General features: G+C 37.9%; 1 protein-coding gene across 3 annotated transcripts in view; it reads left to right on the top strand.

The window, feature by feature from the left end:
* Positions 1-15,599, top strand: part of GFPT1 (glutamine--fructose-6-phosphate transaminase 1) — a 75,912-nt gene that overhangs the window by 38,124 nt on the left and 22,189 nt on the right. For 2 of the 3 annotated variants that reach the window (XM_061432862.1, XM_061432863.1), the window contains exons 5-11: positions 15-73; positions 1,025-1,159; positions 2,594-2,655; positions 4,137-4,216; positions 7,325-7,430; positions 9,351-9,514; positions 10,789-10,884. In XM_061432862.1, the coding sequence (XP_061288846.1) occupies positions 15-73; positions 1,025-1,159; positions 2,594-2,655; positions 4,137-4,216; positions 7,325-7,430; positions 9,351-9,514; positions 10,789-10,884 (702 nt within the window). Of the gene's footprint in view, positions 1-14; positions 74-1,024; positions 1,160-2,593; positions 2,656-4,136; positions 4,217-4,415; positions 4,470-7,324; positions 7,431-9,350; positions 9,515-10,788; positions 10,885-15,599 lie in introns of all 3 variants that reach the window. The other variant, XM_061432864.1, reaches the window with a different exon arrangement.

The following is a 15,599-nucleotide window of genomic DNA, read 5'->3' as shown; positions in this document are numbered from 1 at the left end:
TTATCTCTTTTTAGAATTTATTGTTATTCACAATGGAATCATCACCAACTACAAGGACTTGAAAAAGTTTCTGGTAAGTAAAGTGACCTAAAAAGACCACCAGTCTTTGAGAATATTTCTAATGAGAGCATTGAGGTTGTTTGGGATGTGCAGTAAATCCCATCTAGGTATGATTAAATAATTCCTACGACAGTTACAGGGTATGTGGTTTATTGGAGTTTTCTTTGTTGACAGTGGAACTTTTTTGTTTTCTTATATGAAAAGGAAATAATTATTTGGCTTTATTATAAATGTCCCAAAAGTGTCAATAAAATTGGAATTTGGGAGAGTCTCTTTTGCATTGAGAGAGACCTTGTTTGTCATTTTTAAAAGTTTCTAGAGTGTCAGAAGACTTAAGACAGATTGAATGAAGGCTCTATGCCCTAAATAGCTATATACTACATTGTCATGATAATGATGATGACCTTCATTAGTGATTGAGCAGAGCTGTCCAGTTCAACTTTTCTGCAGTGATGGAAACTTTCTATACATGTACTGTCCCAGAATGGTAGCCAGTGTCCATGTGTGGTTGTGGAACTGGGATGAATGAGGAACTAAATTTAAAATTTTATTTCACTGTAAATTTAAATAGCCGCATATAGCTAAAGGCCATTGGATCGGATAGTGAAATATCATCATTAAAGAATCATTATGTTCATAATGAAATTAATGTTTTGTGAATGTTACATATTTCATTATATTTTAATTATTTTAAAATTTATTTAATTCATATATGGCATATATAGATTTGTATAATTATAAGTATTATGTTTGTTCACAGGGAATACCTTACTATTTTGGCTTCCACATAATTAGATGGTGACCTTAATTTTGAACAGTAGGTATAATTGGGTGTTTGGTGGTCAAAAAAAGACCAGCAGAAGTTGGCTAATGAGATTTTTGAGGAAAAAAATTACGTAGAAAGAGTTTAGATATTATGAATATTTCCTTAAATGTGTCAATTTTTTTTCCTTTCTAATTATAGGAAAGTAAAGGCTATGACTTTGAGTCTGAAACAGACACAGAGACAATTGCCAAGCTTGTTAAGTACATGTATGACAATCGGGAAAGTCAAGATACAAGTTTTACTACCTTGGTGGAGAGAGTCATCCAACAATTGGTATTAAACCACAGTTTTAAAGATAGTTATTGCCAATGTTAATCACAATTAAACAAACACTTAAAAAATGATAAGTAGGAACTAGCTAATTTTTCAAGCATTTTTTGCTTTTATTCCTCCATATGTGTAAAACTATTCAATTTGAATAATTTTGAGACTGCTGCTTTAATGATTTTACTTCTTTCACTATAATTTAGTGTCATGGGAATGAAAAATGTCTAAATGTGAAGAGTTTGTCGAAAAACTGTGTATACTCGTACACAAACCCATACATACCACACACAAGCATGTATACAGTACGTAAGTTGGGGATTCATCACTTTCCCACTTCCTGCTCATTCAAGTGTTCTTCCCAGTCAATAACTTAGCAAAAGGTAGCTTTGGTGAAATACACACTTATTATTCTGAGATAATGTCTGCATGTCTCTGAGCCAGTACAGTCAATTAATTTTTCCTTATGGGGACTTTTACTTGGCACTGTACCTTTTCAGAAGAATATTTCCCAGCCCAAGAGAAAAGTGGTACTTTTTTAAAATTTCATCCCAGTTGTCCTACTTTAAAGATATCAAAGATACACAAAGGTCCAAATACATAGTGACTTCACCCCACCCTTCTACCCCCACAACTCTAGCTTTCCCGTTTGAAAGCTCTTTACTTCTCTGTAAAGGTCCACCCTTCCTCCCATCTCACCCAGATCTTACGGTGTCTGCAGCAAAAGGAATGAGGAAGATAGAGAAGGTAGAGGACTGTTCTTCCCTTTACTCAAGGCAGAGTAGTGTGCTTTCCCAGCCTTTTTTTGTTTCTACTCATTGTATAACCCAGATTGTTCTGTTCCTTCCCTCTCCTACCTTATGTTCCTCCTTTATTCATTCTTGATTTCCTTAGACCCTGTCTCTGAGGAGTTTGGGTTGAGGGAGTTGTATGGTGTGCATGTTAATAATTATGACTGTGTGTGTATATGTCTCATTATCAAGGGTCACAAAGAGTCAGACATGGCTGAAGCAACTTAGCACAGCACACACAGCACATCAAGTTCAAAAAGAATGAAGGTTAACAGTGATGGAGAATTTCTGGGCTAGAGAATGGGTTTTGAATATGGAGCTTAGTATCTTTTCTGACTCTGCCCTTCCTTTACTAATGCATAGTATGGGACACAGGAGAAGCGTTGGTAGCATGTACAAAGGTGACTTTTATAATGCTCTGTTTTTGAACTATTATCCTTTGACCCTATTTTAAGAGTGGGCTTGTTTAAAAAATGAATATTGGAAACATCAAAGCTGGAATAAGTGCCTGAAATTTAGGCTAATTTATAAAGTGCAAAAGAGCAGTGTGTGAACTGAAAATTGCTGTGCTGAAGCCAGTATATTTTAGGCATTTCTCATTTAACAGTTGATTATAATACGTATTGCTAATGCACTTTTTTTCCCTCCATAGGAAGGTGCTTTTGCACTTGTATTTAAAAGTGTCCATTTTCCTGGCCAAGCAGTTGGCACAAGGTATATATAGATTTAATAATGACTAATATTTATATGTATTTTGAAACTTCTGAATTATAAGCATATTCTCTTTATACTATAAAATGATCCTTTACTATAATGGCTCTGCCTTTTCTAGATATTTGTGAGAATCATCCCTTAGTATCCATGAGGGACTGGTTCTAAAAACCCTTGTGAATCCCAAAACTCAAGTCCCCTATATAAAATGGTGTGGCATTTGCATATAACCTGTACACATATCCTGTATACTTAAAAGCATCTCTAGATTACTTACATACCTAATATGATGCAAATCTTATGTACTTAATTATAAATCCAATGTATATACTACCAGTGTGTAAAAATGTTGCCAGTGTGTGGCAAATTCAAGTTTTGCTTTCTTGGAACTTTCTCAAATTCTTTTTCCCTGAATATTTTCAGTCCACAGTTGGTTGAATCTGCATATGTGGAGCCCATGCATATGGAGGTCGACTATATATTTTTTTCACATGTTTTCTTATCTGTTTTACTCTTCTTCTATGTGACAGAAACCCTTAACAAAGCAGAACCATTCTGGCATTTGTAATTGGCCTTTTGTCTGCAGTGGGGCACCATTGTTACTTTGTGAATTTGGAGGTTGAGTATTCTGTACAATATCCATAGTTTCTGGAACTAAATATTCTAGACAAAGTCCTAGATGATTGTACGATTATTGCTTTTGCTGGGATATTCAAGCCTAAGCATTAAGTCCTTTTGAGAACAGTGTGGAGGCCTAAGACTTTGTAAGAGAGAGGAGTCTTTAAAAAGTCAGAGGAACTAAGGATAAAGTGCTGAATGTTCATATATTGTTCATCTATCAAAAGAAAGTTTCCATTTAATGTTAAAAATGAGAAACTTTTTAACGTATCATCATAGAACAGGGGTCTGCAAACCTTTTCCGTAATAATGCAAGCGTGCTCAGTTGCTTCAGTTGTGTCCAGCTCTTTGTGACCCTGTGGACGGTAGCCTCCCAGGCTTCTGTGTCCATGGAATTCTCCAGGCAGGAATACTGGAGTAGGTTGCCGTTCCCTCATCCAGGGAATCTTAGCGACCCAGGGATGGAACCTGCTTTTCCTGCATCTCCTGCATTGCAGGCAGATTCTTTACCCACTGAACCACCTGGGTAGCCCTTTCTATAACAGGCCAGATAGTGAATATTTTAGGCTTTCTTGGCCATGCCATGCCACTCAGTTTGCTGTTGTAGTGTGAAAGCAACCATAGAAATAAGTAGAGGAATGGGCGTGGCCATGTTCCAGTAAAAGTAGACAAACCTGGCTGTGGGTCATAGTTTGCTAACCTTTGAATATTTTTTAAAAACTCATTCTTTTGTTACATCTGAAGTCGACCTCAGAGGGAGAATTTAAGCATTATTTGAGTAGCATTCCCTCATCATATTTGCATTTTGTATCATTACTGCATTATTTATAAAAATGGTTTAATTCTGTTTAATTTTGTACTAACAGACGAGGAAGCCCTCTGTTGATTGGTGTACGAAGTGAGCATAAACTGTCTACTGACCACATTCCAATTCTCTACAGAACAGGTAAAAACTATTCCTATATTATGGTACGGGGAAAATGTATAAATTGAGTGCAGTAGATACAAAAACTTGTTTTCCATAAATTGATTAAATGCCCATTTGATCAGATCCACTCATATATATAGTTCTGTCTAGACATGAAAAGGATTTGTTTTTGCGATTTCTCTGACGAGTAGAATTTTTTTCTGTTGTATATCCTTAGCTAGGACTCAGATTGGATCAAAATTCACACGGTGGGGATCACAGGGAGAAAGAGGTGGGAAATGCACTCTGCATGGATGGGGAGGAAGCTTTATCCTCTTTTGTTCATTCTTTACTAATTCTTTGTTCTTGGAGTGAATGAATGTGCTGGGCCTCTAAAAATGTGCTTATTTTATGGGGAAACATATTTTGACCTTATTTTTCTAATTTGCAGAGTATATTTTGTCTGTCTGCTTTTGCCATTTAGAAAACTGCTTTTAATAATTTGTTTCTTTAAGATCTCTGAGATTTGAGGAAATGGTTGAAATTGTAACTTTTTTTCCCTTTGTTTTAAATTAAAATCATGTAGGATATATTATTATAAATAAGATGCTAAGATTAGGAAAAGAGCATTGTGTGTTAGGCTGTTATAGATTGAACTCCATGGTAGTTATTTGAATAATTTAGCCGAAATATGTTTAAATGGATTTTGTTTTATGCATGACATTTTACTTTTCGATTTACATTCGATATCTTGATTGGGTTTGTTTGAATTTGGAATTTAAAAAAAATTTATGTTTGAAATTTATCTTTTCAGCCATACAAACTAGATCATTTTATTGATATAATTAGCAAAAAATGATGTGTTCTTTTAGTTTACCTTTTTACTAAACACTTTCTAGGTAAAAGACACAGGGAGTGGTAAATTCAGGAGATTGAAACCCATATTATTGATGCATAATTCTTGGCTTCTTAAAAAAGATTTAACAAAGTACTCTAAACCTATTCATCCTTAGATAGTGGCTGCTTTCACTATTTTATCTAGAGCAGACAGTTATTTCCTTAAATAACCTTCAAATCCTGAGGTGTTAGAATTTATTTTCCTCTTCTCCTCCAACTCTTTTTGGAAGTAAAGCTAGTCTACCAGTATAAATTTTGGATCCAGAGTTTCAGGTTTCTTTTAATGATTCTGCTTGTGTATATTTATTACTTACATGTTAACATTGTACATTGTCTTAGGCTGCTTTTAGAAGCAATAGAAAAATATTGGCTAAGATCTTAAGAGGCTGGAAGAAAACTTTGTAATGAGACAGATCTTTTTGAGATCAGGAGTTGTGTTATAGTAATCCTGATTTTTTTTAGCTCTTAGTAGGTAAAAAGTTTTTGAAGTACAGCCTCTTGTTAAAGAGGCTGTATATAGGGGAAAACATGGGAGTGGCTTTCAGGCATTGCTTTTTCTCCAGGTGTAACCACTGACCAAATAAAGTAGGATGATAATAATTGTTTTCCACTTAGATCAGATGAAATAATCAACAGATGGAAGACGTTTTACAGATTGTAAGAGTCATATAGATGTATGTAAGCAATGTTCATTTAAATAGGCAGTGATACCTTAATTAAGTATGCCTTGTTACTTGAAGAATGAAATAACCAGTATTGGAAGAAAGAATATGGTGAAACTCAACCCCAGTAGGACATTTTATAAGCAAAGCTAGTTGTTTTTATGTAAAAAATGTAGGTACTAGCCGATCCTTTTGCTTATTTTTTAACTTACTTTTTCACATACAGTAAAGTTCGTTCTTTCTGATGTACAATTTAATGAGTTCTGTCAAACACAGTCAGTTGTATAACCACCTCCACAGTCGAGATACAGAGCAATTCATCCCCTATAAAGTTCCTTCAGCTGACTCTCTGTAGTCAACCCTTGTCCCTGTATCCAGCCTCTGGCAAACACTGACCTGCTTTATCTTTCTGTAGTGTTGTCTTCTCTGGGATGTCTTCTTATACTTATTTTTTAAAAGCATGGTGTCATTTCTACTGTTGGGTATGGATGGGAAGAGCTGTTTTGTTTTCATGCCTAAATTACATCAAATAATCGTGGACTGTGGAGAACTTTGGATATATGTTACTAAGAATAGTTACTACCAAGTTTTTGTACACATTGATTTTAAAGGATGGACACAGTATGAGTTCTTACAAGTGTATTTATAGTATTCTTGGGCCATTGTGTCCATTGGTTATAAGGTCTACTGTGTCCTGATCTTTGAGAAAGGTGCTTTTTTGTCTCTGAGAATTTATATATATAGTTTTAAGTTAATAGTATTTTCTGTATTTGGCTAATTGGTCAAACTTCATTATACCTTCCAGTTTTGACTTTAGTCAAAGAGGAAAAAGAAATTCTTCATCAGTAGCTTAACAAGTTAAGTAGAGATGCCAGAATTCTACAGTGCTAGAATTAAAAGATGTTACTATTACAAAAGGACTACACTTTATCCTGACTTAAAAGAAATGTAAGAAAATCCAGTTTTTTTTTTTTTTTAAAGAAAGGTATGGTTCTGGGTTTATAGTTCCAGTCCTTAGCAATAGCTGCCTTGTATGGTATACCACAGTTAGAGAGTATCATTGTTTTGTTTTTAAATCAGAATTAGTGTAGCCTGAACTTTGATTTGTTACTTACCTTTAAAATCTAGAGAAGTTTTATTTGGAGGTAACACAAATATGCCACTAGCCTTCATTTTATTTTTCATTGCATAATTTTCATATTTTTAATGTAATTTTAATGTTTAAGTGCACAAATTTATATGTATGAATTCCATTAAGTTTTGTTTAAAGTTAAAATTAGGCTATACATACATTTAAAAAGTTAGTGACATCATTTGCCTTTTACTTGGAAAAGAAATATTACATTAAAAAATGCATAACATAGCACTGTATATGCCACGCTGTCTGATAGTTGCTCTTTCACTCTGTGCCCTTTGTTCTTGTTGGCTTATTGCATGGAAATAGGGTGATCTACCTGGCATTGAAAAGTTGCTGGAATTATTTTGCATTGCTATGGTTTTTTTGTTGATTTTGTAGAAAGTTGTGTATACTTAGAAATCAGCCATGGTTTTCTATGTGTTTGCTGATTCCTTTAACTCCACGCTCTAGGCAAAGATAAGAAAGGAAGCTGCAATCTCTCCCGTGTGGACAGCACAACTTGCCTTTTCCCTGTTGAAGAAAAAGCAGTGGAATATTACTTTGCTTCTGATGCAAGGTGAGCATCATTGGTTGATACAGAGAAAATTTTTAGTAAAGCTTCTTAGGCTGCAGGAAACCAAAAAGTCATTTTGTATAAATCTAGTCATGCTGTATAGGAGAACTTTGTTAATTAAGGTTGTGAAGGTGACCATTCTGGGGTCCTAGAATGTCTTTTCTCTCAATTTAGAGTATGTAGGTCCATCTGCAAAGAAGAGATAATGGTCATTGAGACTTGTTCTGATATATTTACTTGGAGCTCATGTATTTTTTTTGTCTCTCTTTTTAGAGCCATAACCCAGGTTTTATAGGGAGGAGAGATTTTATTTATTTATTTTTACCTGTTTTTTTTTTTTTTTTCACTTTTTATTTTGTATTGTGGTATAGCCAATTAGCAATTTTGTGATAGTTTCAGGTGAATAGTGAAGGAACTCAGTCACATATGTATCCATCCCCTCCCAAACTTCCCTGGGAGGAGAGATTTTTAGATTGGAGAGTAGAATGGCTTAGCATCATACCAGTGAAAGTATAATTGCTTACCTAGATTGTAGTTTTAATCCAGTGTGGACACATCTTTTTGATTGAAAAATAACTGGCAGCAAAATCACTTATATAGGAAATAGTACTAGACTGAGACATTTTGAGAGAAAATGCAGTAGGATGCTTGGAGGCATTTATAAATGAAATTTAAATAGTAATGAGGGTAAAATGAAATCACCCAAATTGCCAGCAGGTGTTTGAGTCATTCATTGTGCCTGAAAGTAAGGGGACCTAAAAATGAATATTCATGCAGGTTAGGACTGCAAAGGGTGTATTATCTCAGTGGGAAAGCAAGCCTCACTATTTTCTGAATTTTACAGGTGTGTAGGGTATGTAGTCAGTGCCGAGATGTGTCATTGCTGTCATTAAGTAGGCTTGTTACAGAGTTGACAGTTTTGGCTTAAGTGAGCTGGGAGTTATGAAAGGATTTCAACATTTTTTCTTTCACTCATATATTCATATTGAACACTCCAGCAAAGTAATGTACTGGGCTCAAGAGACAAGGGTGAGTAAAAATAAAAATATTACTTGTCCTTAAGGATCTCTTCCTTAATGGGGGGAGACAGATTTTAGTGAATACTCACCAAGTATAGAATTCCATTTGTGACAAGAGCTACAGAATGCTGTGATAGAGGGATTTAACTTTCCTAATGGTACATTTCTTTAAGAGAGTGATGTTTGAACTGAGACTTAAAGAGTTACTAGGAGTTAACTCGGTGAAGAGGTGGAGGGGAAGAGCATTCATTCTCTGCAGGTGCATCAGCCTGTGAGAGCTAGAACAGGTGTGAGTGTGGCTGGAGTAGAGAGAGGAAGTTTGGTGGGAGATGAGGCCAGAGAATGAGGTAGGGGTTGTGGTAAAGGCATTTTGCTATTTTCCTGAGAACTAAGGGGAAGGTGTCAGCTGGTTTACTGGGTGAGGGAGAAATCTTGATTAGAATTGACCTTTGATACACATTTTGGCAGAAATGGAGAGTGGATGGAGGGAGGTTAGAGGGAACAGGGGTGGAAGCTAGGAGGTTGCTGCAGTAGTCCTGTGAGGGCTGGTAGTAACTTGAACTGGTTTGTGGTGGTGGACACAGAGAAACTCTGGGAAATATTTAGGAGTTAAAATTGGAGGACTTGGTGGTGAGTAGGATGAGAAGGAAATAACCATGCCTTCTAATCTGATCTCATCAAATTTGGCTTTGGTTGTTAGACTGAGGTTTTATTTTCATTGTCTGTATTGACCACCCCCTCCTTCATTTCTCTGTAAGGAATAGCATTGATAACCAGAAATGTATCAGAGATACTGCCAGATGCAACTTTGTATTTAAACTTGATCCTTTTGTTCTAATGATAGTTATATTTATAATAATCATCCTAGATTATTGATTGTTCTGTCTCCTGGAACATTTTGTAGTGCTGTCATCGAACACACCAATCGCGTCATCTTTCTGGAGGATGACGATGTCGCCGCAGTGGTAGATGGCCGTCTTTCTATCCATCGAATTAAACGGACTGCGGGAGATCACCCTGGACGAGCTGTGCAGACCCTCCAGATGGAACTCCAGCAGATCATGAAGGGTGAATGTTTTTGTCCTGTTATAGCTCAGTGTCCTCAATGGAAAGGATACATCCTCCTTCCTGTCCTGGTGTAGGAATCTGGTGACACAGAATAGTGAAGGGTTCACACCAGAAAAGGGGATGATTCTTTGGAGAAAGTATCTGCTCATTTGACCATATTCTGCTAGCACCTAACTCATAGTTTGTTGTTTCTCACATTAAAAAAGAAATCAATCATTTAAATAGTACAGGGAAGCCTGGTGTGCTACAGTCCTCGGGGTCACAAAGATCAGACACGACTGAACGACTGAACTGCACTGATATTTTTAAGATGCTTTATAAGCATAGTTTGTGTTCTCTTCTTTATTCGTCTCTTCTCTTTGTGCTTCAGCTTTCTCATATATGAAGTGGAGATCATAGGACTTACCTCATTAAGGTTGTTTTGGGGATTAGCCCTGACAGCAGTGCCTGACATGCTTAGTGAGCTCTATATAATGTTTGTTTCTATTAACTATTGTGATTATGGTGATAGGGGTTTTTATAGTCCTTTCTGATGGGGTTGTAGTGAAAAACAAGCTAAAGTTTATTGCATAATGACTATATATGTCAAGTCTTTACTATATTAACCCACACTACCACACTATGACGGTGAAGGCAATGGCACCCCACTCCAGTACTCTTGCCTGGAAAATCCCATGGATGGAGGAGCCTGGAAGGCTGCAGGCCACGGGATCGCTGAGGGTCGGACACGACTGAGCGACTTCGCTTTCACTTTTCCCTTTCATGCATTGGAGAAGGAAATGGCAACCCACTCCAGTGTTCTTGCCTGGAGAATCCCAGAGACGGGGGAGCCTGGTGGGCTGCTGTCTGTGGGGTCGCACAGAGTCGGACACGACTGAACCGACTTAGCACCCTTAGCAGCACACTATGAAGTAACTGTTAGAACAGATTTAACTGGTTAAGGAGTTTCCCAGAGCCTCTTAGATAATAACAATAGAACCATTATTTGAATCTAGATCTGACTCTAAACCTTAAGCTTGTCTCACTCCCCTGTTTTACTGTAATTGCATATTTTAGGTATAAAGTTAATAAAAGCCTTTTTTCTCCATACTTGCTTATTTTTCTTCCCATAGGGTAAAGTGTCATAAATGAATATTGTTCTCTACTGCATGACCTTTTGTTTAATTTCATTTACTAAGGTTATATCGAAGGAGATAGACTTTTACTTGAATACAAATTTCTTACCCTTTGGCTTGTTAATTTTTGTTTTAATGATACAATTTATATTACTTTAGGCAACTTCAGTTCCTTTATGCAGAAGGAAATTTTTGAACAGCCAGAGTCAGTTGTGAACACAATGAGAGGAAGAGTCAACTTTGATGACTATACTGGTAATTACATATGAACTATGTTATTATTTCAAAGTCTTATGGGGGTTGACATTGACAGCCTTATTAGAGTTCATTGTCCTTTATAGCTTTATAGAATAACTATGGCTGCCAGCTATCAGTGGAGCCCAGTCCTCTTTTAAAAGTCCTTCAGTGTGTGATTCCACTGATACGAGGTTATATCTAAGTTATCCTTAGGGGCTGAGGAGAGGAGGGAATGGGGATTTAGTGTTTAGTGGATATATATCTAAGTTAGATTTGTAGAGACAGAAGGTAGACTAGTGGTTAGCAGGGGCTGAGGAGCAGAGAGAATGAGATTTAGTGTTTAATGGATGCAGAACTTCAGTTTGGGATCATGAAAAAGTTCTGAGATGGGTGACTGTGATGATTGTACAACAATGTGAATGTGCTTAATGCCACTAAATTATACACTTACAGATCATTAAAATAGTAAATTTTATGTTATGTATTTTACCACAGTAAAAATAAGGGAATAATAAGTAATGGTTGCCAGGAGCTGAAGGGATGGGGGTGGGGAATGGTGAGTGACTACTAATGGACATAGGTTTTTTGGAGGTGATGGAAATATAAAATTAGATAGAGGTGATGGCTGTACAACTCTGAAATACTAAACACCACTAACCATACACTCTGAAAAGGTGAATTTTATGGTAAATGATAGCATATCTAAAATGGTTATGAAAAATGTATAAGATGGCTAGAGAGTCACATTTGAAAATTGTTGTCAGTTATGGGAGTATTTGGGCTTCCCTGGTGGCTCGAACAGTAAAGAATTTGCCTGCAATACAGGAAACCTAGGTTTGATCCCTGGTCAGGAAGATCCCCTGGAGAAAGGAATGGCTACCCACTTCAGTTTTCTTGTCTGGAGAATTCCATGGCTACAGTCCATGGAGGGTTGCAAAGAGTCGGAGATGATTGAGCGACTAACACTTTCACTTTCATGGGAATATTAGGGTGATCTTCCTGGGACAGGGAAAAGTCCTTCAGTGTACCATTAGAAACATTTAACCCATTTTCAGTTCAGAGATCTTTTATTGAACACTTGCTATTACCAGGGGCTGTTCTGAGCACTGAATTCTCAGAAGAATGCGATGTGGTCCCCTTATTGGGAAGCTTACTTGTATCTGTTCAGCCTAGGTTTTTTCTCTCAGTTTATAAATGAGTGAGATGTGAACTTCCCAGAGGTTTTCAAGTGTTTGCCTAATGCCTTTTGTGGTACTTTGTCTTCCTGTGTGTGTAAGGTGGGATGATAGTGCAGCTCTGGTCTTATTTCTGAAAATTCTCTCTAGACCTTGTGTCATAGGATTTTTTGCACTTAGTAAAATGAGTTTGAGATTGACTTTCTGTGGTCGTAGAAGATCAGATTGAACATTCCTTGTGACCAGTTTCATAAACAAGCTTTGGGCTAAACTTCTCAGTGTTAGGAATCAGTTTTTGAGAGATTTTGTCTAGTACACAGAAATCTTTTCCTGAATTTGTGTGTTAAATAATAAATGCCTTCTCCTTTTTGTGATGTCCTGCTAATTGATAGAGAATTATTTCTCTGATAAGTGTGGTTTTTGTATACTTCATTGTCTGAGAATCATCATACTCTTTCTCAGCTAGAGAGATTTCTTGATGGCTGAGTTATAAGTGACATCTGCAGGAGGAGCACCATGCTGAATGCATCAGGAGCTGTGGGGAAAGTTCTCTCTGCTGTGGTCTCTTCCTCTAGGTTCTTAGAAGGCGGAGGATTTGCATAATTTTACATAATTAACCATTTAAAGAAAGGTAAAATATGATAAATGACATTAGATCCACAGTTTAGTGTTGAAATGTTTAATGTTGAATTGAGAGAGAATGAATCTGTGTGGACAGGGGGCCAGGCCAGGTTCCATGATGTAGGCAGATATAGTTGTAAAGGATTTGGAAGGTTGGAATAGGTGACAGGGAATTGGGAGCTTTGCAGCTGGGTAGAATGCGTTAGCTAAGGGGAGATAGTGGAAAACCATCAGACGTTTATTTGTGATACAATGTGTAGTCCGGTTTGTCTGCCATGTCTTGTACATGAAGAGGGGTAGGGAGCAGTAAGTCTAGGCAGGAGGATGAGAGGATCTGTCAAGGAGGGCCTTGAATGCCTTCTATTGTGTATGAAGGGTGCCTCCCTTGTAGAAATTACAGAGCTTTTAGGAGACTTAGGAGAGGCTTGGGAATGATCCTAGCTTTGCTGAAGCCAGGAATGATCCTAGCTTCATTGACGTGACCGGACTACCAGTCTCCAGTGTGCACTGGAGGAGTGAGAGGCTGAGATGCAGTCACCAGTTACAATGTTGTCCCATCTGGGGTAAAGCGATGGGGAAGGGGAGGCAAGTGGAGGCTAGGAGAGAAACAGGAGCATTGGAAACCAGAACCTGCATCTGCTTGTATGGGGCGAGGGAGTTGTGGAAGGTGGTTGAACTGAAAGAACTGGGAGAGTAGCAGTAAGCAAATACTGTTACAGCATGGAAGGGAAGTAAGATTAGGAAAAAGCGTTGTTTTATAAAGGAAGAGAATAAGATGAACTTTGAGAAGTCATTATTTTAAAAAGCACTTTTATCTATGGTATGTGTTCCTCATAAAAGTTCTGTAATATAAACAGGATGACTGTTATCTTTTTTTATTGTTAAGATAAGGAAGTTGAGGCTCTGTCAGTTTGAAGTCTTGCCAGAGGTCATACGGCTGGTCACTTATGGAGTCAGTCGGGCCTCCAGCGTTCAGTGGTTCCCACTCCTCCAGCCCATCCTCCAGGCGCTCCTGCTGCAGTCATGGTCTCCCTTACCAGGAGTAGGAGTCTCTCCAGAGCATCCATTCAGACCATGGGCGACTCCTTCCAGAACTCTCCCAGACACCCCTCAGCTAGCAGGGAATGGCAACCCACTCCAATGTTCTCGCCTGGAAAACGTCATGGACAGAGGAGCCTGGCGGGCTATAATCCATGGGTTTGCATGGAGTTGGACATGACTGAGCAACTAAAACACAGACAATTTTAAGGAAACACTTAATGACCAGCTAACCTCATGGTCCAACCTTGCTGTCCTTCTTGGTCATCATCTGAAGTACTGGTCTCTCCGATAGTCTGTCTGCTTTACACTTAGTCATCTCCAGACTCATGTGCTTTTGCATGACCCCATACCTAGATTCTTAAAGTTGTTTACTCTCCCCCGACTCACATCTTTTCAGTACCTGCTGAGGTCTGTGGAAAAATGCCAGAGACAGAGCTATACGTAAAGGAATAGCAAGGCCAGTCTGGCTGGAGTGGCCTTGGTGAGAGGGCAGATGCCAGGAGGTGAGGTCAAAGTGAGGCAAGAAACAGGGTGTCTGCCTCCTGAAGGCCATGATAAGGAATTTGGACTTTATTCCAAAGTTTATTTGGGAAGCCATTGAGGCTTCTCTTTATTGTTTTATTTTCTGCTTTACTCATTTCTTAAAATAGAGAAATACAGTATGCCCTCTCAGTATTGAAATTTAAAAGGAAGACTATAAAGTTATTCAAAAATATTCAAAAACCTATATCTTGCTTCCATTTTATAACTAGTTAAGGTAGAAAAAAGAGTGGAGGAGACAAAGAGCAGGGGCAGAGTAGACAGACTGATGGTGAGTCAGACGGAGAAGGAGTCTGCTCACGGGCGTGCTCCTCACTCTCACAGTCAGATGCTGAACTGTCTGATAGCCACACAGGCCTTGGACAGTGTGTTCACTTGGTAGGTGCTCAGAATATTAGTTGAGTGATTGAATAAATGCTGGATGAAACTTGCTCACAAGTAGAAAACTAGCCATGTAACCATGTGTAGAAGAATCCATAGACAAGGCACCTTTAGAAGGATACATACGTGGCTATAGAGACAGACTCATTGGAGGGTTTTGATATCAGATTTGTTTCTAAAGAATCCCTCAAAGATCATTCTGGCTGTGTGTGGAGAAAGGCTTTAGGAGGCGGAGAAGAAGTTGGAGAATGTGATCCAGGGTAGAGATGTTGAACTCGGGTGATGACATTAGAGGGGCAGTTTGAAGGTAGGGCTCTCAGGACTTGCTTGTGTAGTGGTTGTGGGGCAACCAAGGATGACCCCGATGTTACGTGAGTGGTTGGCATTTACTGAGATGGGAAAGACTGAGAGGGGTGTGGTATATATTGTGTTCAGAGCACTGTTCTGGGCACGTAGTAGAAATGAACATAAGATAATTTTTTTTTTCCAGATAGACTTAGAGATAATTATATAATAAAACTTGACTGTTCTTAATGTATAATTCAGTGAGTTTTTACAACCTCTTACAACATGGTCATAATCCTAAACAACCTGTACAACAGTCAAGAGTTAGCACAGATCCTTCTTAAAAATTTCCCCATGGCCCTTTTAGTCAGCTCTTTCCACATCTCCAGGCACTAACATCTACTGATCTATTGTCTGTGTTCTTACCGTTTTTGCCTTTAAGAGAACTTTTAATCTGAAGAGAGGAATGTAAAAATGACCAATCAGGGTAGGTTGTGGTAAATTCTGTAGTTGTGTAGGCATGTTTGTGCAGTGAGGAAGGTTAATTACAAGTTTGGGGTGATCAGTTACATTCTGACTTATTTAATTTACTTTAAAAACTAGAGAGAACTGTGTTTCCTAAGAGGAATATGAACAGCAGTGTTGTTTTCCCAGAGAGGCAGTGGACACTCCTGAAAAGTGATTACCTGT

The sequence above is a fragment of the Bos javanicus genome, chromosome 11 (genome assembly GCF_032452875.1).
Source record: "Bos javanicus breed banteng chromosome 11, ARS-OSU_banteng_1.0, whole genome shotgun sequence".
NCBI lineage: Eukaryota > Metazoa > Chordata > Mammalia > Artiodactyla > Bovidae > Bos > Bos javanicus.
This window is presented reverse-complemented; position numbering and strand designations above follow the sequence as displayed.